The 23639-nt window shown below is 43.0% G+C and overlaps 2 protein-coding genes across 2 annotated transcripts; both read right to left on the bottom strand.

Moving 5' to 3' along the window:
* Positions 1–1307: 1307 nt before the first annotated feature.
* Positions 1308–11945, bottom strand: LOC112219186 (coiled-coil domain-containing protein 77-like). Its single transcript, XM_042302006.1, has 4 exons — positions 11899–11945; positions 9066–9300; positions 8506–8658; positions 1308–1492 (listed from the first exon to the last, which is right to left on the bottom strand). Exons 1-4 carry the CDS (start codon positions 11943–11945, stop codon positions 1442–1444), a joined length of 486 nt encoding a protein of 161 aa, XP_042157940.1. The 3' UTR covers positions 1308–1441.
* Positions 11740–18509, bottom strand: LOC112219185 (coiled-coil domain-containing protein 77). Its single transcript, XM_042302005.1, has 5 exons — positions 18498–18509; positions 17651–17866; positions 17480–17482; positions 12791–12891; positions 11740–12680 (listed from the first exon to the last, which is right to left on the bottom strand). The coding sequence occupies exons 1-5, from the start codon at positions 18507–18509 to the stop codon at positions 12389–12391; spliced, it is 624 nt and encodes a 207-aa protein (XP_042157939.1). The 3' UTR covers positions 11740–12388.
* Positions 18510–23639: the final 5130 nt, after the last annotated feature.

The raw sequence follows: 23639 nt of genomic DNA, 5'->3' as shown, positions 1-23639 counted from the left end.
ACGAGGCAACAGCCCTGGCTCTCAGATCGGTGGATGTGAAGCAAGACAAGAACGTTATATTGGAGGGCGCATGCGACCTTGTCTTCGGAAGTCCGGAGAGCTGGTTGGAGAAAACCAGGAAAGATGTTTTGGCCTCAGTCCTTTACAGATCCAAAATCGTCCGAGTCATTGCAGATGAAGTCCACATGGTCTACAAATTGTATGTACAATGACCTAGAACTGTTCAGCAAGCCTACTCATCTTGTTGGCTGATGAAAAGTAAATGTGGACAGTTCTTCTAACATCTTCAATATGCATCTCGGACTTCGACAAGAAGGACACGCACAGTTGCGTCCCAGATGTGTCTGTCTTCACTCTTAGCCTACTTCAGAGTTGAGATGCCTGTGAGAAGGACCCGATCACATGAAGGGCATTGGCTAAAAATAATTTAGGTATCTGAGAGCCATGTGAGTGTGAGGTGCTTCAGAGCACGGTGATTGGCAGCCTGGAGAAGGGAATTATAATAATTATACTCAGCCCAAGGACACAATGGCCACTTTGGCCGCAAAAGGCATGGATTTTTTCAGGGGACATTATGGCCACACAAGGAGGATGCCGCCGGGACATTAGAGGCCTAGTGAGAATATTATCAAGTGCTTGTCAAATTGTGAATGAGAGACTGATGTAGTGTGTGCATCCTGCGCAATATACAAAGCTAAGCTCATGACTTTCATGCAGCTTTTTTCAAATCATGATTAGTTGCATCATTCAGCCTTAGAATGTTTTAAAAATCAAAACATTTACTGTGAAGGTGTAGGCTATATTAAATGGACTTTTGAAACGCAGACGTTCCAAAGGTCTGCATCAGTGGCTTGTAGGCTATGCGTGGAAGCCAAGAGAGGCTAAACATTTTTATGTTAATTAACGATCAATTACCGTGAGACCAGCAGATATTTGCTTGACAATCACCGGATGACAAAATGACATGACAGCCCTAGTCTCAAGTTGGAAAAACTCATAGCTCACAGAGTGATTTCCAATGTTATGGCGCCCACCCCTATAGGTTCAGGTTTTGTGGTACTGTCACGTTCTGACCTTAGTTCCTTTGTTTTGTCTTTGTTTTAGTATGGTCAGGGCGTGAGTTGGGGTGGGCAGTCTATGTTCTTTTTTCTATGATTTGGGATTTCTGTGTTTGGCCTGGTATGGTTCTCAATCAGAGGCAGCTGTCAATCGTTGTCCCTGATTGAGAACCATACTTAAGGTAGCCTGTTTTCACCCCTGAGTTGTGGGTGATTCTTTTCTGTTTAGTGTTTTTCCAGCACCATTCAGGACTGTTCGTTTTGTTGTTTTATTTATTGTTTCAGTGTTCAATTACTTCATTAAAGAATATGGACACTTACCACGCTGCGCATTGGTCCTCCTCTTCTTCCACCCACGACAGACGTTATACAGCTATCCAGAATCAGAACCAGTCATGCTGCTCTGAGGCTGAAAGATAATTGTTCCACTGCACCTGGGTACAGAGAGCGTTAAAAGATACCTTCACTCTACATCTTCACCGGGTCTAAACCTTTCACAAAGTCATTCCACATTTGCTTCATGCCTTATATCACCCTTTAAAATAAAGTGAATTTTGTACATGCTCTCTGTTTTCTTTATAATTACATTAGTAAATGTTGCATTAGACATTTTTTCTTGACTTGATGAAAGATGATTCATATCTATTTAGGTTTTGTTGGTCATACTTGCTGTCGTCTGATCTTTGTGGGCCAGACTGTGATCTATTAATGTTTAGGTTACTATATGCATTGCCATAGCGAGGGAGCAGGGAGGAAACATGCTACAGCAGTAGTAGATAGAATACATGAGTGATTCACATTGTACTATGTAAACAGAGGACATCCAAGAAGGATAATCCAAGAAGGAAAATTAATACCTTCAGTGGGGTAATGTTCAGCCTGTAATTAGCTAACTAGTAAATGTATAACCAGAGACAGTACAGTATGAAGATAGGCAAAAACTGCTTCTCTAATAGAAATTCCCGATCACACTTGTAGGCGATGTCAGGGTGACTTTGGCTAGCTAAGCTCATGCGGAAACGCGCCTAACTGCGCATATGCAGGCCTTCAAATCAAAGTCACTTCTTCGTGAAAGTTGTTATTAACTCTAAAGGTCTCAGTTTCGACTGCAGGCTGACTTCGGTCGTCAGTTGAATGGTGCTTCCTCCAACACATTGGTGCAGCTGGCTTCATGTTTTGGAGGACGCATGACTTGACCTTCGACTCTCCTGAGCCCGTTGGGGAGTTGCAGCGATGAGACAAGATCGTAATCACGAAATTGGGGAGATAAAGGGGGTAAAAAATAATAATAAATAAAACCTGTCAGTTTTCATGAGGTTGGAGTAATAACTTAAGACATTGGCTCGATTGAAGTTTGTTCCTTTAGATTTAGAGAAAATAAGTAACTAAGGAATACGTTTTCACTTCACTAATTGACTTCTCAAACCCCAAACCTCATCCTGATCTGCTTGATCTGTTTCGCAAGTGTTCCCGGAATTCTCAAGATGTTGCGCCTCTGGGCTTATATACTCTGTGGTATGACTAAAACATACAGTTGAAGTCGGAAGTTTACATACACCTTAGCCAAATACATTTAAAGTCAGTTTTTCACAATTCCTGACATTAATTCATAGTGAAAATTCCCTGTTTTAGGTCAGTTAGGATCACCACTTTATTTTAAGAATGTGAAATGTCAGAATAATAGTAGAGAGAATGATTAATTTCAGCTTTTATTTCTTTCATCACATTCCCAGTGGGTCAGAAGTTTACCTACACTCAGTTAGTATTTGGTAGCATTGCCTTTAAATTGTTTAACTTGGGTCAAACATTTCAGGTAGCCTTCCACAAGCTTCCCACAATAAATTGGGTGAATTTGGGCCCATTCCTCCTGACAGAGCTGTAACTGAGTCAGGTTTGTAGACCTCCTTGCTCGCACATGCTTTTCAGTTCTGCCCACAAATGTTCTATAGGATTGAGGTCAGGGCTTTGTGATGGCCACTCCAATACCTTGACTTTGTTGTCCTTAAGCCATTTTGCCACAACTTTGAAAGTATGCTTGGGGTCATTGTTCATTTGGAAGTCCCATTTGCGACAAAGCTTTAACTTCATGACTGATGTCTTGAGATGTTGCTTCAATATATCCACATAATTTTCCTCCCCCTTTGTGAAGTGCACCAGTCCCTCCTGCAGCAAAGCACCCCCACAACATGATGCTGCCACCCCCGTGCTTCACGGTTGGGATTGTGTTCTTTGGCTTGCAAGCCTCCCCCCCTCATTATGGCCAAACAGTTCTATTTTTGTTTCATCAGACCAGTGGACATTTCTCCAAAAAGTACAATCTTTGTCCCCATGTGCAATTGCAAACCGTAGTCTGGCTTTTTTATGGCGGTTTTGGAGCAGTGGCTTCTTCCTTGCTGAGTGGCCTTTCAGGTTATGTCGATATAGGACTAGTTTTACTGTGGATATAGATACTTTTGTACCTGTTTCCTCCAGCATCATCACAATGTCCTTTGCTGTTGTTCTGGGATTGATTTGCACTTTTTACACAAAAGTACGTTCATCTCTAAGAGACCGAACGCGTCTCCTCTCTGAGTGGTATGACGGCTGCGTGGTCCCATGGTGTATATACTTGCGTACTTTTGTTTGTATAGATGAACGTGGTACCTTCAGGCTTTTGGAAATTGCTCCCAGGGGTGAACCAGACTTGTGGAGGTCTACAATTTTTATTCTGAGGTCTTGGCTGATTTCTTTTGATTTTCCCATGATGTCAAGCAAAGAGGTACTGAGTTTGAAGGTAGGCCTTGAAATACATCCACAGGTACACCTCCAATTGACTCAAATGATGTCAATAGCCTATCAGAAGCTTCTAAAGCCATGACATCATTTTGGGGAATTTTCCAAGCTGTTTAAAGGCACAGTCAACTTAGTGTATGTAAACTTCTGACCCACTGGAATTGTGACACACTGAATTATAAATGAAATAATCTGTCTTTAAACAATTGTTGGAAAAATTACTTGTGTCATGCACAAAGAAATTTGTGGAGTGGTTGAAAAACAAGATTTAATGACTCCAACTTAAGTGTATGTAAACTTCCGATTTCAACTGTACATTTGATTAGCTACTTGATTTCAAGTTGATAGCAAGCTAAAGTTATAGCTGGCTGACTTTGGGCTAAACGTTGCAACAAGATTGCAACATGTTACAGATGTCATTTGTCTAATATGCCACTCATTTTTGTGTAAAAGGGTTGTTTTAACATTCAGAAAATATGTATAATCTGTAGACCTTATATCTGTAGGCCTTATATCTGTAGGCCTTATATCTGTAGGCCTTCATGCCAGACCACCCTTCTTTTCTTTTGTGGTAGGCCGTTAAAGCTGGTGAAACTGCCATGTCCATTTGGGATAACACAACAACAAGATACTTCAAACTCTGTTTCCCCTAATGTCGTTTCCATCATTAAGGTGCAGTACGTAGTGGAATTAGTCTGCATTGATAATGACCTGACCAGTCACACAACTCAAACAGTCCATTCTGTGTGAGTAGAGGGGCTTGTCCAAGCCAAGGTACACACAGTGCATGCAGTATCATGGTGGTGTCTACTACATGCTCTATGTTCTGTCCCTGTCAATCATTATCAAACTACACCCACCCAGCTCTTTCAAGTTTCAGCCAGTGGGCATTGGTCATTTTAGTGCACAGCCTTGGCAGGGACTGTGGCTAAGTAATGATAGGCAAGTGTAAAGGTGACATCAAGGTTATTATAGTTTTGTGATTGAATGTGAGTTTTTATTTCTGTTTGTTTATACCTATTAAATAATAATAATAATAATCAGTTTAGTTTAGTTTCAGTTTTCAGACTTGATTTTCTAGTTTTATTTATTTTCAGTTTGATAAAAACATTTATACTCAGTTTTTATATTATTTCGTTTCAGTTTTAGGGACAGAAAGTAACCTATGCGTGGAAAGCCATTAACAGTGCCTTCAGATATTATTAGTACCCCTTGACCTATTGCACATTTTGTTGTGTTACAGCCTGAATTCAAAATGGATTAAATTTGTTTTTTTTCTCACCCATCTACACACAATACCCCATAATGACATCACAATACCCCATAATGACAAAGTGAAAACACCTTTTTAAACATTTTAGCAAATTTATTGAAAATGAAATACAGAAATATCCTATTTACATAAGTATTCACACCCGAGTCAATACATGTTAGAATCCCCATTGGCAGCGATTAAATCTGTGATTCTTTCTGGATAAGTCTCTAAGTTTTGCACACCTGGATTGTTCAATATTTGTACATTATTCTTTAAAAAAACATATTCAAGCTGTGTCAAGTGGTTTGTTGATCATTCATAGACAGGCATTTTCAAGTCTTGCCATAGATTTGAAACCAATTTAAGTCAAAACTGTAACTAGGCCACTAAAGAACATTAAATGACTTCTTGGTAAGCAACTCCAGTGTAAATTTGGCTTTTAGGTTATTGTCCTGCTGAAAGGTGAATTTGCCTCCCAGTGTCTGTTGGAAAGCAGACTGAACCAGGTTTTCCTCTAGGGTTTTGCCTGTGCTTAGCTCTATTCCGTTTATTTTAATTTTAAAAAACTCCCACAATGCATGAAGAGTGGAACTTAGTGATGTGTTGAGTTTGCGCCAAACATAACACTTTGTATTCAGTACATAAAATGTGTTTCTTTGCCACATTTTTTGCAGTTTTACTTTAGTGTCTTGTTGCAAACAGGATGCATATATTTTTCTGTACAGGCTTCTTTCTTTTCACTCTGTTTTCACTCTGACATTTAGATTAGTATTGTGGAGTAACTACAATGTTGTTGATCCATCCTCAGTTTTCCCCTATCACAGGCATTGAACTCTGTAACTGTTTTAAAGTCACCATTGGCTTCATGGTGAAATCCCCAAGCTGTTTCCTTCCACTCCGGCAACTGAGTTAGAAAGGACGCCTGTATCTTTGTAGTGACTGGGTATATTGATACATCATCCAAAGTGTAATTAATAACTTCACCATGCTCAAAGGGATATTCAATGTCTGCTTTTTTTATTTGTTTACCCATCTAGGTCCCTTATTTGCGAGGCATTGGAAAATCTCCCTGGTCTTTGTGGTTGAATCTGTGTTTGAAATTCACTGCTCCACTGAGGGACTTTACAGATGATTTTACTGTATGTGTGGGGTACAGAGTGGAGGTAGTCATTCAAAAATCATGTTAAATACTATTATTGCACACAGAGTCCATGCAATTTATTATGTGACTTGTTAAGCAGATTTCTACTCCGGAAACTAATTTAGGCTTGCCATAACAAAGGCATTGAATACTTATTGACTCAAGACATTTCAGCTTTGAATGTTTTTATTCATTTGCAAAAATGTCTAATAACAATTCCATTTTGGCATTATGGGCTATTGTGTGTAAGCCAGTGACATTTCAATTTAATCTATTTTAAATTCAGGCTGTAACACAACAAAATGTGGAAAAAGTCAAGGGGTGTAAATACTTCCTGAAGGCTCTGTATGTGCCTTCAGGCCTATAGATTATTTTGGGATGTCACTTCTTTCCACTAGGGGGCAGTAATACATAAGGTGATAGACCAGGACCATAGACTTGGGTAGACATAACATCTTTGTATCTGCGTAATAATGAACGATCTCTTAAGCTAAGAGCATTGTATTTGGTACAAATCCTTCCCTAAATTCTAGACCTCAGCTGAATCTGGTAATGAATGGTGTGGCTGTTGAACAAGTTGAGGAGACTAAATTACTTGGTGTTGCCTTAGATTGTAAACTCATGGTTAAAACATAGATTCAATGGTTGTAAATATTGTGAGTGTCTGTGCTAAAGAGATGCTTTAAGTCCTGCCAGCTCTAGTTTTATTTTATCTTGATTATTGTCCAGTCATATGGTCAAGTGCTGCAAAGAATGACCTAGTTAAGCTGCAGCTGGCCAGGAACAGAGTGGCACGTCACTGTAATCAGAGGGCGAATATTAATATTATGCATGCCAGTCTCTCTTGGCTGAGCGTTGAGGAAAGGCTGACTGCGTCACTTCTTATTTTTATAAGAAACATGTGTTGGAAATTCCAAATTGTTTGCATAGTCAACTTACGCACAGTACTGACAGACTTACTCCACCAGACATGCCACCAGGGGTCTTTAATTTAAAAAATAAAATAAAGCAGCACTTCACAGCACAATGTCTCTCCCACATGTGACCTACTTCTGTGTATGTACTGACATGTATTCACGTTTTTAAATGGATGTAAATTCTAGTCTTTCGTTGTGTGTCGGACCCCAGTAAGACGAGCCGTCACTATTGGCGTCGGCTAATGGGGATCCTAATCAAATCAAAGATGGTGTCTGTGAGCATAGGCTGCACCATTGAGGACATCGCCATCTTCAAATAGTCCATTTTACTTCTTCACAAGTAAAATTCATTGGCTGATCCCTCCTGATGACCTGGCTGTCAAGACTCCAAACTGGTAATCAGGTCAACCGGATCATCAGGAGAGATCAGCCAATGAAGTTGGAAGCTTCACCCAAGTCCTCAATGGCATCGCCCAAGCTATCAGTCTTTTGGCCACTAGAGGACTCTATTCAACACCATAGGTTTGGTTTGAATTATAACTCAATCTTAATGTCACTTGGATTTAAAGGATTTAAAGCACCTAGACTGGTAGAAAAACCGGGAAGGAAACTCTTGCCTGTGTTTAAACGAAACCAATTTTTATTTATTTACTTTAGACTAGTCAATTACTTTTACCAAACATTTATGTAACACGCAATTGTGCATTTTTATATCTAGTTATAACAACCAGTTAATGATACATCCATTGTTAAATGAAACCACTAGTTTTTTCACAGCAACACACAATAGACAAATCAGTAGTAGAAAACAAGTGCGTCTAGGATGCATGTGCATGACCTATGCACAATGTTCAACTTGTTCTGTTTGTATTTGATTGGAGTATCAATGTAAAATGACAATAATGTCGTACACAATTTGTCTGCCAATGACCATACACACCCAGATGTTCTTGGCCTGAAACCTGACAAACTGATTCGTGAAACATTGCAAACGAGTCTCATATCAGGTGTCAGAAATTCAAACAGAGCATGTCAAATGGGAATACAAGGTTGCGATCAGTAGACATTAAATAGGTTTTGAAAAAGGTTGCAATTCCAATAACAAATTATCCATTTTTATATTTCCAAGTCTGGCACCTACTGAATGGTACCCAGGTCTCCAGTGGGCCAGTCTGGGCTGTATCTCAGCTGTAGTGGAGGTCTTTCTCCAGCTCGTAGATCTTTGCCTTCAGCTCCCCCTGGACCTTCCTGGTCTTAACGTTGATCTGACGCACCTCGTGTAGGATGGTCAGGACCCACGTTCAGGGTCACTTTTAACACAACAGGTAACACACAGGCGTACAACATTTGTCCCATGCTCACCTTGAAGAGCTGTTTCTCCACGTCTTTGAGTTTCTGTTTGAGATGTTTGATGTCGCTCTTGAAGCGCTCCACCTCCATGGCCGCCCTCTTCTTCAGGGCCTCGTACCGCTGGGTCATCATCTGAAGACGCTTTGCCATCTTGTCAGACCGGTCCTACACACAAAGGTAGGCAAAACACAGTGGCGTAAACTTGCACACAAATACAACATAAACACAAGGTATAACACACCTATCTTATATGTAAGTGCCTTAATGTGTTTGGACCCCAGGAAGAGTAGCTGCTGCCTTGGCTAATGGTGATCCCCAATCACCACTAATGGTGATTCTTAACAACTTCTACCCCCAAGTCATAAGACTCCTGAACAGGTAATCAAATGGCTACCCGGACTATTTGCATTGTGTGCCCTTTTTTGCACTATTGGTTAGAGCCTGTAACTAAGCATTTAACTGTAAGGTTACACCTGTTGTATTCAGCACACGTTACAAATAAACTTTGATTTGATGAGTATGATCCCGATGTTGTAAGACCCCTGATCTGAAGCATGTGCACCACTACCCACCCGGAGCTCTTCCCTTTGGACGTGCTGGGTGTCAGGCTGGGCCACGCTACTGGGTCCTCTGGATCCTGGTGGCTCCCTCCCGTGGCTGTCTCTGGCCTCCCTCAGTCGGTCCTGGTTCGTGTCCAGCTCCCGCAGCAGCCGGTCCTTCTCCACCATCTCGCGGGCCTGCGTCTCAAACTTCAGCTTTAGGAAGTCCCTGGAGCTCTCATCCGTCAAGTTCTGGGTCCCCTCCAGCCTGAGGGAGAAGGGACAGAGTAAGAAAATGATAAAGGCTGGATAGTAGCATGTAGGGTTGCAAAATTCCTGGAACTTTCAATAACTTACCCGTTTTCCCCCCAAAATCCTGGTTGAGGCACAGTGGCTGGGGACTTTAATGCAGGAAGCACCAGTGACTTGGTCAATAAAAAAAAGAGGTCAGATGAAGCAGATGCTAAGCTACAGGACTGTTTTGCTATCACAGACTGGAAGATGTTCCGGGATTCTTCCGATGGCATTGAGGAGTACACCACATCAGTCACTGGCTTCATCAATAAGTGCATCGATGACGTTGTCCCCACAGTGACTGTACGTACATCTCAACCAGAAGCCATGGATTACATACAGGCAACATCTGCACCGAGGTAAAAGGTAGAGCTGCCGCTTTCAAGGAGAAGGACTCCAAACCAGAAGCTTATAAGAAATCCCGCTATGCCAGCCGATGAATTATCAAACAGGCAAAGCATCACAGGACTAAGATCTAATCTTAGTACACCGGCTCTGACACTCGGATATGGCAGGGCTTGAGGACTATAGACTACAAAGGGAAGCACAGTCGAGAGCTGCCCAGTAACACGAGTCTTCCAGACAAGCTAAATTACTTCTATGCTCGCGTCGAGGCAAATAACACTGAAACATGCATGAGCGCATCAGCTGTTCTGGACGACTGTGTGACCATGCTCTCCGCAGCCGATGTGAGTAAGACCTTTAAAACAGGTCAACATTCACAAGGCCGCGGGGCCAGACGGATTACCAGGACGTGTACTGACCAACTGGCAAGTGTCTTCACTGACATTTTCAACTTCTCCCTGACCGAGTCTGTAATACCAACATGTTTCAAGCAGACCACCGTAGTCCCTGTGCCCAAGAACACTAAGGTAGCCTGCCTAAATGACTACCGACCTGTAGCACTCACATCTGTAGCCATGAAGTGCTTTGAAAGGCTGGTCATGGCCATCAACACCCTTATTCCAGAAACCCTGGACCCACTCCAATTTGCATACCGCCCCAACTGATCATGTAATCTCTATTGCACGTCACACTGCCCTTTCACACATGGACAACAGGAACACCTATGCGAGAATGCTATTCATTGACTACAGCTCAGCATTTAACACCATAGTGCCCTTAAAAGCTCATCACTAAGCTAACGACCCTGGGACTAAACACCTCCCTCTGTAACTGGATCCTGACGGGCCGCCCCCAGCTGGTAAGGGTAGGTAACAGCTGCCATGCTGATCCACAACACGGGGGCCCCTCAGGGGTGCATGCTCAGTCCCCTCCTGTACTCCCTGTTCACTCAAGACTGCATGGCCAGGCACGACTACAACACCATTATTAAGTTTACCGGTGACAAGTGATCACTGACAAGACAGCCAATAGGAAGTCAGAGACCAGTCCGTGTGGTGCCAGGACAACAACAACTCCCTCAACGTGATCAAGACAAAAGGAGATGATTGTGGACTACAGGTAAAGGAAGACCGAGCACACCCCCATTCTCATCGACAGGGCTATAGTGGAGCAGGTTGAGCGCTTCAAGTTCTTTTGTGTCCACATCACCAACTGACTAACATGGTCCAAGCACACCAAGACAGTTGTGAAGAGGGCATGCCAAAACCTATTTCCCCTCAGGAGACTGAAAAGATTTGGCATGGGTCCTCAGATCCTTAAAAGGTTGTACAGCTACACCAGAGAGCATCCTAACTGGTTGCATCACTGCCTGGTATGGCAACTGCTCGGCCCCCAACCGCAAAGTACTACAGAGGGTAGTACGTTACGGCCCAGTACATCACTGGGGCCAAGCTTCCTGCCATCCAGAACCCCCCCCAAAAAAAAAATGTTTTTTTTTTGTCAAAGATTCCAGCTACCCTAGTCAGACTGTTCTCTCTTCTACCACACGGCAAGCGGTACTGGAACACCACGTCTAGGTCCAAGAGGCTTCTTAACTTCTACCTCCAAGCCATAAGACTCCTGAACAGCTAATCAAATGGCTACCCAGACTATTTTCATTGCCTGCCCCCCCCACACACTTTTACACTGCTGCTACTCTGTTATCATCTATGCAGAGTCACTAACCCTACCCACATATCTCAATTACCCCAACTAATCGGTGACCCCGCACCGGTACCCCCTGTACATAGCCTCACTATTATTATTTTACTGCTGCTCTTTAATTATTTGTACTTTTGTTGTATTATTTTCTTAACGGCATTGTTGGTCAAGGGCTTGTAAGCAGTTCACTGTAAGGTCTATCTATACCTATTGTATTTGTGACAAATCGAATTTGATTTGATTCCCGGAATCAGGAGGAAATCCAGTCAACAGTCATTTCTGGAAAACTATTTATTGACAGTTCACAGAATTCTGAAGCCCTAGTGGCATGTAATACCACTTGTCATTTAGCGGTGCGTGGGGGTAAAGTATGAGGAATATGAGGCAAAAGTGGCATGTGGAGGAGTATAGTAGATAGTGAACATACACACTTGTCAGTGATGGGGTCCTGGTCTCTCTGGTGCTGGACCTGTCCCTCCTCCACATGGATCCTCCAGCAGAGACTCCACCTTCTCTTTGGACAGACCTGTCTGCTCCTCCATCTGAGCCGGCAGCACCTCCACAGGTAGGCATATTACACCAATTCAACTTACAGCAAGTGTTCAAAGCTAAAATAGTTGTTGTGTGTGTCTCTACCTGTAGTACTAAGGTCTGGTTGGCGCTTCTGTACTGCTCTGAGCTTCCTCCATTCACCACTCCCTCTGATCTAGATTTCTGGTTACCCTCTGCTCACAGACAGAAGTCGGCACAGAGAAATATCGCACTCCAAACACAGATTATTCCACATTTCTGTAAACTGATGTGTGCTAAGAGCCCACTGTAATCCTACTTAATGAGACTTTAGTAGCTCCCCTCCTTGGGCTTTGGTTTATCTTAAGTAAGCAAAATCGTGTAACTCAGCTAAGTAGTTTGAGAACATTTTAACCAAATGCCATCTAGAATGATTTTGACCTAAAATCCTTCTAGCACCGCATAACATAAAAAATGTGTGACTTGAGATACATTTTCAACCTTTGTCACATCCAGTTCTTGATTTTGTGGTCTTCCGATGATCCAGAATCCTGGGCCCTAGTTTCTTCTGGGCTATGGTAACCTACAGCAGACAGACAACAGTCTTTCAAGTGGCCAACTAGATATCTCTCCCTGTCCGAAGTCATGTAATGTGACATAAGACAATGGGGTAGAATAGATCCTGGAGACCGACCTCCCACCTTGAATGGAGGGTCGCTGTGGGAGTAAGTTATCCCCCCAATGTCTGGCCCCACCAGGGCTAACAAGTGCTGGATCCTCTTGCTGTCCTCCCGCTCTCTGCAAACAAAGACAATAGAAAAACAGTATTTTTGAAAAAGTCTCAAATGTAAAGCTGGAAATGTCAATTGCAATTGTTAAGTGTAATTGTGAATCAAATGAGAGCTCACCTGATCTTGAGTATGTTGTTCTCCGAGTACAGGCGCAGTGCCTGTTCCCTCTCTCTCAGAGCCTTCTGCAATTCAGAGACCCCCACCTCCCACTGCAGCTTCTGTTGGAGGGCAGGGAGAGACAGGGGGATTACAGCCCAAAGCAAACAAAGCCAAAGCGTTTTTAAAAATTCTCTGCGTCAAAGGGCTGGAATTACACGGAACAAAAATAAACATGTCAAGTCTTGGTCCGATGTTTCATGAACTGAAATAAAACATCCCTGAAGCTTAATTCTATCAAATTTGTTTACATCCTGTTAGTGAGCAATTCTCCTTTACCAAGATAATCCAGCCACCTGACATGTGTGACATATCAAGTAGCTGATTAAAAGAGCCTGACCGTTACACAGGGGTCCTTTCTGATGGGGACAAAAAAACACCCACAAATGTGTAGTTGTCATCACACAAACACAATGCCACAGAAGTCTCAAGTTGAGGGAGCGTGCAATTGGCATGAGGACTGCAGGAATGTCCACCAGAGCTGTCGCCAGAGAATGGAATGTTAATTTCTCTAAAATAAGCCACCTCCAACATCATTCTAGAGAATTTGTCAGTACGCCCAACCCGGCCTCACAACCGCAAACCAAGTGTATGGTGTCGTGGGAGAGCGGTTTGGGCAGGCATAAGCTACGGACAATGAACACAATAGCATTTTATCAATGGTAATTTGAAGGTATCGGTATTCCCGGTCATATGAAATCCATAGATTAGGGCCTAATGAATTTATTTTAATTAACCGATTTCCTTATATGAACTGTAAATCAGTAAAATCTTAGAAATTGTTACGTTTATATTTTTTTGTTCAGTACAAAAGGCACAGGAGTGAGCGAGCGAAAACAAGACGTGCCGCGAGCGTCAACGGTATCTACTTCCGGCGCCGACAGAGATGGCCGCCTCGCTTCGCGTTCCGAGGAAACTATGCAGTTTTTTGTTTTTTTACGTGTTATTTCTTACACTAGTACCCCAGGTCATCTTAGGTTTCATTACATACAGCCGAGAAGAACTACTGAATATAAGATCAGCGTCAACTCACCATCAGTACGACCAAGAATATGTTTTTCGCGATGCGGATCCTGTGTTCTGCCTTACAACCAGTGCCACGGAATGGTTCCCATGCAGCGACCCAAAAAAACGACTCAGAAAAAGAGGGAAACGAAGCGGTCTTCTGGTCAGACTCCGGAGACGGGCACACCATGCACCACTCCCTAGCATTCTTCTTGCCAATGTCCAGTCTCTTGACAACAAGGTTGATGAAATCCGAGCAAGGGTAGCATTCCAGAGGGACATCAGAGACTGTAACGTTCTCTGCTTCACGGAAACATGGCTAACTGGAGAGACGCAATCCGAAGCGGTGCAGCCAGCGGGTTTCTCCACGCATCGCGCCGACAGAAACGAACATCTTTCTGGTAAGAAGAGGGGCGGGGGCGTATGCCTTATGGCCAACGTGACATGGTGTGATGAAAGAAACATACAGGAACTCAAATCCTTCTGTTCACCTGATTTAGAATTCCTCACAATCAAATGTAGACCGCATTATCTACCAAGAGAATTCTCTTCGATTATAATCACAGCCGTATATATCCCCCAAGCAGACACTTCGATGGCTCTGAACGAACTTTATTTAACTCTCTGCAAACTGGAAACGATTTATCCGGAGGCTGCATTCATTGTAGCTGGGGATTTTAACAAGGCTAATCTGAAAACAAGACTCCCTAAATTTTATCAGCATATCGATTGCGCAACCAGGGGTGGAAAGACCCTGGATCATTGTTACTCTAACTTCCGCGACGCATATAAGGCCCTGCCCCGCCCCCTTTCGGAAAAGCTGACCACGACTCCATTTTGATGATCCCTGCCTACAGACAGAAACTAAAACAAGAAGCTCCCACGCTGAGGTCTGTCCAACGCTGGTCCGACCAAGCTGACTCCACACTCCAAGACTGCTTCCATCACGTGGACTGGGAGATGTTTCGTATTGCGTCAGACAACAACATTGACGAATACGCTGATTCGGTGTGCGAGTTCATTAGAACATGCGTTGAAGATGTCGTTCCCATAGCAACGATTAAAACATTCCCTAACCAGAAACCGTGGATTGATGGCAGCATTCGTGTGGAACTGAAGGCGCAAACCACTGCTTTTAATCAGGGCAAGGTGTCTGGTAACATGACTGAATACAAACAGTGCAGCTATTCCCTCCGCAAGGCTATCAAACAAGCTAAGCGCCAGTACAGAGACAAAGTAGAATCTCAATTCAACGGCTCAGACACAAGAGGCATGTGGCAGGGTCTACAGTCAATCACGGACTACAGGAAGAAACCCAGCCCAGTCACGGACCAGGATGTCTTGCTCCCAGGCAGACTAAATAACTTTTTGCCCGCTTTGAGGACAATACAGTGCCACTGACACGGCCTGCAACGAAAACATGCGGTCTCTCCTTCACTGCAGCCGAAGTGAGTAAGACATTTAAACGTGTTAACCCTCGCAAGGCTGCAGGCCCAGACGGCATCCCCAGCCGCGCCCTCAGAGCATGCGCAGACCAGCTGGCCGGTGTGTTTATGGACATATTCAACCAATCCCTATACCAGTCTGCTGTTCCCACATGCTTCAAGAGGGCCACCATTGTTCCTGTTCCCAAGAAAGCTAAGGTAACTGAGCTAAACGACTACCGCCCCGTAGCACTCACATCCGTCATCATGAAGTGCTTTGAGAGACTAGTCAAGGACCATATCACCTCCACCCTACCTGACACCCTTGACCCACTCCAATTTGCTTACCGCCCAAATAGGTCCACAGACGATGCAATCTCAACCACACTGCACACTGCCCTAACCCATCTGGACAAGAGGAATACCTATGTGAGAATGCTGTTCATCGACTACAGCTCGGCATTCAACACCATAGTACCCTCCAAGCTCGTCATCAAGCTCGAGACCCTGGGTCTCGACCCCGCCCTGTGCAACTGGGTACTGGACTTCCTGACGGGCCGCCCCCAGGTGGTGAGGGTAGGCAACAACATCTCCTCCCCGCTGATCCTCAACACTGGGGCCCCACAAGGGTGCGTTCTGAGCCCTCTCCTGTACTCCCTGTTCACCCACGACTGCGTGGCCACGCACGCCTCCAACTCAATCATCAAGTTTGCGGACGACACAACAGTGGTAGGCTTGATTACCAACAACGACGAGACGGCCTACAGGGAGGAGGTGAGGGCCCTCGGAGTGTGGTGTCAGGAAAATAACCTCACACTCAACGTCAACAAAACTAAGGAGATGATTGTGGACTTCAGGAAACAGCAGAGGGAACACCCCCCCATCCACATCGATGGAACAGTAGTGGAGAGGGTAGCAAGTTTTAAGTTCCTCGGCATACACATCACAGACAAACTGAATTGGTCCACTCACACAGACAGCATCGTGAGGAAGGCGCAGCAGCGCCTCTTCAACCTCAGGAGGCTGAAAAAATTTGGCTTGTCACCAAAAGCACTCACAAACTTCTACAGATGCACAATCAAGAGCATCCTGGCGGGCTGTATCACCGCCTGGTATGGCAACTGCACCGCCCTCAACCGTAAGGCTCTCCAGAGGGTAGTGAGGTCTACACAACGCATCACCGGGGGCAAACTACCTGCCCTCCAGGACACCTACACCACCCGATGCTACAGGAAGGCCATAAAGATCATCAAGGACATCAACCACCCGAGCCACTGCCTGTTCACCCCGCTGTCATCCAGAAGGCGAGGTCAGTACAGGTGCATCAAAGCTGGGACCGAGAGACTGAAAAACAGCTTCTATCTCAAGGCCATCAGACTGTTAAACAGCCACCACTAACATTGAGTGGCTACTGCCAACACACTGTCAATGACACTGACTCTACTCCAGCCACTTTAATCATGGGAATTGATGGGAAATGATGTAAATATATCACTGTCTACTTTAAACAATGCTACCTTATATAATGTTACTTACCCTACATTATTCATCTCATATGCATACGTAGATACTGTACTCTATATCATCGACTGCATCCTTATGTAATACATGTATCACTAGCCACTTTAACTATGCCACTTGGTTTACATACTCATCTCATATGTATATACTGTACTCGATATCATCTACTGTATCTTGCCTATGCTGCTCTGTACCATCACTCATTCATATATCCTTATGTACATATTCTTTATCCCCTTACACTGTGTATAAGACAGTAGTTTTTTGGAATTGTTAGATTACTTGTTCGTTATTACTGCATTGTCGGAACTAGAAGCACAAGCATTTCGCTACACTCGCATTAACATCTGCTAACCATGTGTATGTGACAAATAAAATTTGATTTGATTTGATTTAGCATAGAAAATTCAAGCGCAAGCCCATTTCTCTCGCGTCTGTATGGAGCAACGCTGGTAAAATAAGCAGATCAATTGCGTGGGTCGTTTGTAGAAAAGTAATGAGAGGAATTGTTATCATCTTCCCTATGCTAAGTAGACTAAAGATGTAGTTAAACACCTGGCGCACCGGTGTGCCTCCTGAGAGGGCTGTAAGCTGAGGTTAATCAGTCAAATACGCTGCAGCCTACCTGTGTTGATACAACGGTTTATGAATTCTCATGAGAATTAAGTTGGTATACGCTACGCAGTATATGCGAATTGACATGCTCTACTCTCACGCCCAAATTTTTACCCTGTTGAAGTCACATCACTGATTTCGGACACACACACACACACACACACACACACACACACACACACACACACACACACGGTTGCTCTGTACTTCTCCAGATGAATGCATGCACGCACACGCACACACACACACCATTTACCTGGTCCTCTGTAGTGCACCTGTACTTCTCCAACAGGTCCTCGTGTTCTCCATCAAACTGGGTGACTTTCCCCCTGTAGAACTCCAGCAGCTCTCTGGAGGCGCACAGGTGCGCCAGGCGATCCGTGATGGAGGGCCGGGGAGAGTCCTCCACCCTAGGGGTGCGGCCCTTCGGCCTGGAAGGGAAAACAACCCAGAAGACACCGATAAACCCAATCTAGGAACAAATCCTTAGAATCAGATTAGAGTAGGTGCAGTTTGGGAATTAGACAACAATGGTGATTATTCTGAAATTAAAGTTACTAGGAGGTTGGTCACTAATGATGTCCTCTGGGGCAGTGGTAGAGGAAACATAGCTAGCTATACAATAGGTAGCCTTTCCTTACCTGTCTGAAACATGGTCTCCTGTTGGTGATTCCATCATGTTGACCTTAATTAAACAGATTTACATTGACTGGTAATACATATGTGTATTAATTGGGCGTTTGGGCCACCATACTACAAGTGTCTGTAACTTTATTGGAGGAAAGCAACACAATTCTTACCTAATTAACTCAGGAACCACACTTGTGTGGAAGCACCTGCTTTCAATATACTTTGGCTGCGTTTCAAACTCAAAATAGACAGCCCTCGGCCCTAAACCCTCAGCCCTTGAATGACGTTTTACATCGTCACATCCCAGTATACAGTACCTTCAATGTCCCTTGCCTTGTCCCAGATTTGCAAAAAAATATGTTTATGAATCTATCAACGTTTTATAGGCTCCTCACTACGAGACAATGCCAATTTGCCAATGCTAAAATCAATATATGTATGTATATATAAATATATTTTTTAGCAAGCTATACTTTTCCTGACATGCCGAAAATGCAGCCTTGTTGATGAAATTTGACACTTCGCGGCCACCAGAGACTACAGTTTTCATTGACTTGTGAGTCATATCAACCCCGCAAGTGACCATGGCTGCATTCCAAACACTTAAAATCATTCCTTCCTCCCTCAGCCCTCAAATTAAGTGGACACTTCTGATGACGTGTCGTGACGTTTGACGAGTATACACTTGCAGGGCAAGGGGGGAGTAAGGAGGTATGGAACAAAGTGCAGAGAGAGAGAGCTATTGTTCATAATTTATTGTCTCTGCAGCTCTAATGGGGCACCCGAGTGGAGCAACGTTCTAAGGCACTGCATCTCAGTGCTAGAGGCGTGGTTCGATTCCAGGCTGTATCACAACCGGCCGCAATTGGGAGCCCCATAGGACTTAACTGACTTGCCAAGTTAAAAATGAATTGAATTGAATTGAATTTAAAAAAAGGGGGGGAGTAAGGAATGATTTTTAAATGGACCGCCATTTCCCGGAAATTCGTCACTCAGTCATCCCGTGATGATTGTGTTTTCAGCCACCGGTAGCTTGTGGGAGCTTTATATGCACTACAGTAAATTATGATTGCATGTCTACTTATTAAATATATAATTATTAATATATGCCTACTGTATGATAGCTAGCAAATTAATATCTAACTAACGTTAGCCTGCCTAGTTGAAACTTCTGAAGGAAAATGTTTTATTTCTACAAAAACATCATTACTTTAATGAGACATGTTTGTGCCTTCATGTGTATTAGTAGCACAATTTCTAACCTTTTTACATTCGTTTTTACTTACGCTTGTATGTTGACTTATCCATATTTATGTTGAGGTTTTACGTTTCGGTGGACTTTTCTTAGTGATGTACAATCATTGCAAATTGAATTATGGGGCATTTCAGGCCCCGAGGTGAACATAATTGTACACTCGCAAACTCTATCAAAAACAAGGGCTGAGGGGCTTGGGTTGCGAACTTCCCTTGTTTTGCTCATTGTTTGGACCTACGACCATGATGGTGACTGGGATTCGCCAAATGGTGTAAGTGGACGAGGGTGTGTCTTTTATGAGTTTGAAACGCAGCCCATGGTTGTTCACTCGCTCCCTCAAACTAAATCGAGGGCAACGTTAATGAATTGGACCTCTATTTAAGATGGCAATGAAACTCCATCCGATTTTGATGGGGATTCTCCCAAGGGAAAGTAACTAGTGTAAGGGCTGAGGGAGTAAAAAAACAATGTGTTTGGACTGCAGCCTTTTGTACCCAAGGGTTCCGGTGGAATGCATTGAAACATGCGGCTCTCTCGTGGCTTTCTTAAGAAAAATAACTATGAATTAACATACTTATTTTCAAATAACTGTCATCATATAACATAACCTTAAGGTGTGGGACGTTCACTATATTACAAGGAACAATAGCAGGTCTATTTCGTGCCAACAGCTGGCATATTCTGTCCATTCACAATTCACCTGTGGGAACATGGCAGCTCTCAACACCCGATAACAGAAAGTTGCAATTGAAACCGATAAATCTCTTGCACTGCTCACTTCTAAAGTGGATACCCACTCAGCTAAAGTTGAAAGTTTGAAAACAGTGGCCAATGTGACAGAGGGGCGACTCCATGACCTGGAAAGAGTGAACTAAGTTAGAAGGGGAAATCAATCTCCTCAAAAAGAAAACAGAATCCCTCATCATTCCCGTAAATTCATTGTATTCAATGTGCGAGTCCTAGGACTTGAAATGGGTGTGGTAGCATTTAAACCAGGTGAGAATTGTCTGTTAATTGAATGATTAGAATTTTCCGCCCTGAAACATATAATTGTATGGGATTGATTAGAATGTATGAAATCATAATCAATAAATGTGTAGTCCTAGTCAGAATTAGGGTAAAACAATATGCCTTTATGGTATTTCAAACACAGACTGTCAGAGCTCAGTGCCGACCTGACTAGAGATTTGGGAGAGAACGGGGAGTACGTCTCAAGGACAAAGTCACTATCTCTGTCGGCTGGGAAGTGAGACAGACCGTGTGTGCGTAGCAGGACATGTGTGTGCATATGTTTGTGTGTGCGTATGTATGTGTGTATGTGTGTGCGTATGTATGTGTGTTTGTGTGTATGTGTGTATGTGTGTGCGTATGTTTGTGTGTATGTGTGTGCGTGTGTATGTGTGTGCGTATGTTTGTGTGTATGTGTGTGCGTGTGTATGTGTGTGCGTATGTTTGTGTGTATGTGTGTGCGTGTGTTTGTGTGTGTGTATGTTTGTGTGTATGTGTGTGCGTGTGTATGTGTGTATGTGTGTATGTGTGTGTGTATGTTTGTGTGTATGTGTGTGCGTGTGTATGTGTGTATGTGTGTGCGTATGTTTGTGTGTATGTGTGTGCGTATGTTTGTGTGTATGTGTGTGCGTGTGTATGTGTGTGCGTGTGTATGTGTGTGCGTATGTTTGTGTGTATGTTTGTGTGTATGTGTGTGCGTGTGTATGTGTGTGCGTATGTTTGTGCGTATGTTTGTGTGTATGTGTGTGCGTGTGTATGTGTGTATGTGTGTGCGTATGTTTGTGTGTATGTGTGTGCGTATGTTTGTGTGTATGTGTGTGCGTGTGTATGTGTGTGCGTATGTTTGTGCGTATGTTTGTGTGTATGTGTGTGCGTGTGTATGTGTGTATGTGTGTGCGTATGTTTGTGTGTATGTGTGTGCGTATGTTTGTGTGTATGTGTGTGCGTATGTTTGTGCGTATGTTTGTGTGTATGTTTGTGCGTGTGTTTGTGTGTATGTGTGTGCGTATGTATGTGTGTATGTTTGTGTGTATGTGTGTGCGTATGTTTGTGTGTATGTGTGTGCGTATGTTTGTGTGTATGTGTGTGCGTATGTTTGTGTGTATGTGTGTGCGTATGTTTGTGTGTATGTGTGTGCGTATGTTTGTGTGTATGTGTGTGCATATGTTTGTGTGTATGTGTGTGCGTGTGTATGTTTGTGTGTATGTTTGTGTGTATGTGTGTGTTGTGTATGTGTGTGCGTATGTTTGTGCGTATGTTTGTGTGTATGTGTGTGCATATGTTTGTGTGTATGTGTGTGCATATGTTTGTGTGTATGTGTGTGCATATGTTTGTGTGTATGTGTGTGCGTATGTTTGTGTGTATGTGTGTGCGTGTGTATGTGTGTGCGTATGTTTGTGTGTATGTTTGTGTGTATGTGTGTGCGTGTGTATGTGTGTATGTGTGTGCGTATGTTTGTGTGTATGTGTGTGCATATGTTTGTGTGTATGTGTGTGCGTATGTTTGTGTGTATGTGTGTGCGTATGTTTGTGTGTATGTGTGTGCGTATGTTTGTGTGTATGTGTGTGCGTATGTTTGTGTGTATGTGTGTGCGTATGTTTGTGTGTATGTGTGTGCGTATGTTTGTGTGTTTGTGTGTGCGTGTGTTTGTGTGTATGTGTGTGCGTGTGTATGTGTGTATGTGTGTGCATATGTTTGTGTGTATGTGTGTGCGTGTGTATGTGTGTGCGTATGTTTGTGTGTATGTGTGTGCGTGTGTATGTGTGTGCGTATGTTTGTGTGTATGTGTGTGCGTGTGTATGTGTGTGCGTATGTTTGTGTGTATGTGTGTGCGTGTGTATGTGTGTGCGTATGTTTGTGTGTATGTGTGTGCGTGTGTATGTGTGTGCGTGAGAAGTCAGTATAAAGTGAATTGTTTTGTATTCTTGACTCCAGAACGTTCTGTGAATAAAACCTTTTGACTATTTAGCTGGGCCTCCGTCTGTTTCATTCGACCAGGATCCTACAAATTCTGGTTTACAGACTGAGAGTAATATAATTAAATTGGGTGATGGAGAACATAATTCTCCTAACAAAAGGTGTTGTGACTGCTGCCGGGACTCTGCTGTTGGGACAGCTTTATGTAGGCCCTAACATTAGACTGTGATTTGATTAGCGATGCTCCACTGCTACCTACTGTTCTGGTGAATTGAAACACTGTGTGACTGTCTGGACTTCGGCACAAATGTTGGGGAAAACATTATTTAACTGCATATCATTTGATGTAGCAAAATAACTTTTTTTTAAGGTGCCCAACATAATGAAATTAAAGCATAAATAATGAAATAGTTAAATATAAGCCTAACTACCTGTATGTTTTTACATTTTATTTTCATAGACAATATGCCTAAGTCATCAGTACCAAAAGCACACATTTTCCATGTGTTACAATAGCCTAAATGTAGTAGTATAGATGGTGACAATAACGATAGAAATAGTAGCTACGCTTTATTTGCCTTAACGTTATGATTTGGGTAGTTTGCGCTGATCCTAGACCTGCACCTAGGATCTATATTCCTGCTGTCCAGTGTCTTTTGGTCCTCATAACTTTAGAAAAAAAAAGTAGCCTATATCTTTATTTATGTTTTGTATTCTGTCAGAAAAAGGACATGTTTGACATTCAGAAAAACATATTGTTCATGCTCAGGCATTTTCCAACCTGTTCAGCGCATAAACCTAACAGGGTGGAACCTAACAGGTGGACATTTGGAGCCTAAATTAGCCATAGCTCTGTGAGTGAGTAAGATTGAACTAGCATTAGGGTGAACAGGATTTTTAAGTTCTCTATCAAACATATTTTAACATTTTGAAATGTTGTTCATTTAATTTAATAATTTAGCCTAACAGGGTGGACATTTTCGGACGTTTTAGGAACACTATTGTTTTCTCTATATATTTTACCTCTTGGGGATGTCATTCGAAAACATAATGTTAACTTTCACTGCTATGCGGATGACACACAGCTGTACATTTTAATGAAACATGGTGAAATCCCAAAATTGCCCTCGCTAGAAGCCTGTGTTTCAGACATAAGGAAGTGGATGGCTGCAAACTTTCTACTTTTAGACTCGGACAAAACATAGATGCTTGTTCTAGGTCCCAAGAAACAAAGAGATCTTCTGTTGAATCTGACAATGAATCTTAATGGTTGTACAGTCGTCTCAAATAAAACTGTGAAGGACCTCGGCGTTACTCTGGAACCTGATCTCTCTTTTGATGAACATATCCAGACAGTTTCAAGGACAGCTTTTTTCCATCTACATAACATTGCAAAAATCAGAAACTTTCTGTCCAAAAATGATGCAGATTAATT

This window comes from Oncorhynchus tshawytscha, linkage group LG19 (genome assembly GCF_018296145.1).
Source record: "Oncorhynchus tshawytscha isolate Ot180627B linkage group LG19, Otsh_v2.0, whole genome shotgun sequence".
Classification (NCBI taxonomy): Eukaryota; Metazoa; Chordata; class Actinopteri; order Salmoniformes; family Salmonidae; genus Oncorhynchus; species Oncorhynchus tshawytscha.
Note: the sequence above shows the minus strand (reverse complement) of the source record. Positions and strands in the feature narration are given on the sequence as shown.

Coding starts and splice junctions, on each gene's coding strand:
- LOC112219186 (XM_042302006.1), bottom strand. CDS start 11,945: ATGCCTACCTGTGGAGGTGCTGCCGGCTCAGATGGAGGAGCAGACAG. Junction 8,659..9,065: donor TCCAAAGGGAAGAGCTCCGG/GTGGGTAGTGGT, acceptor CTTTGTGTGTAG/GACCGGTCTGACAAGATGGC. Junction 1,493..8,505: donor TGGAGAAACAGCTCTTCAAG/GTGAGCATGGGA, acceptor CTCTGTACCCAG/GTGCAGTGGAACAATTATCT.
- LOC112219185 (XM_042302005.1), bottom strand. Junction 12,681..12,790: donor AACAACATACTCAAGATCAG/GTGAGCTCTCAT, acceptor CTTTGTTTGCAG/AGAGCGGGAGGACAGCAAGA.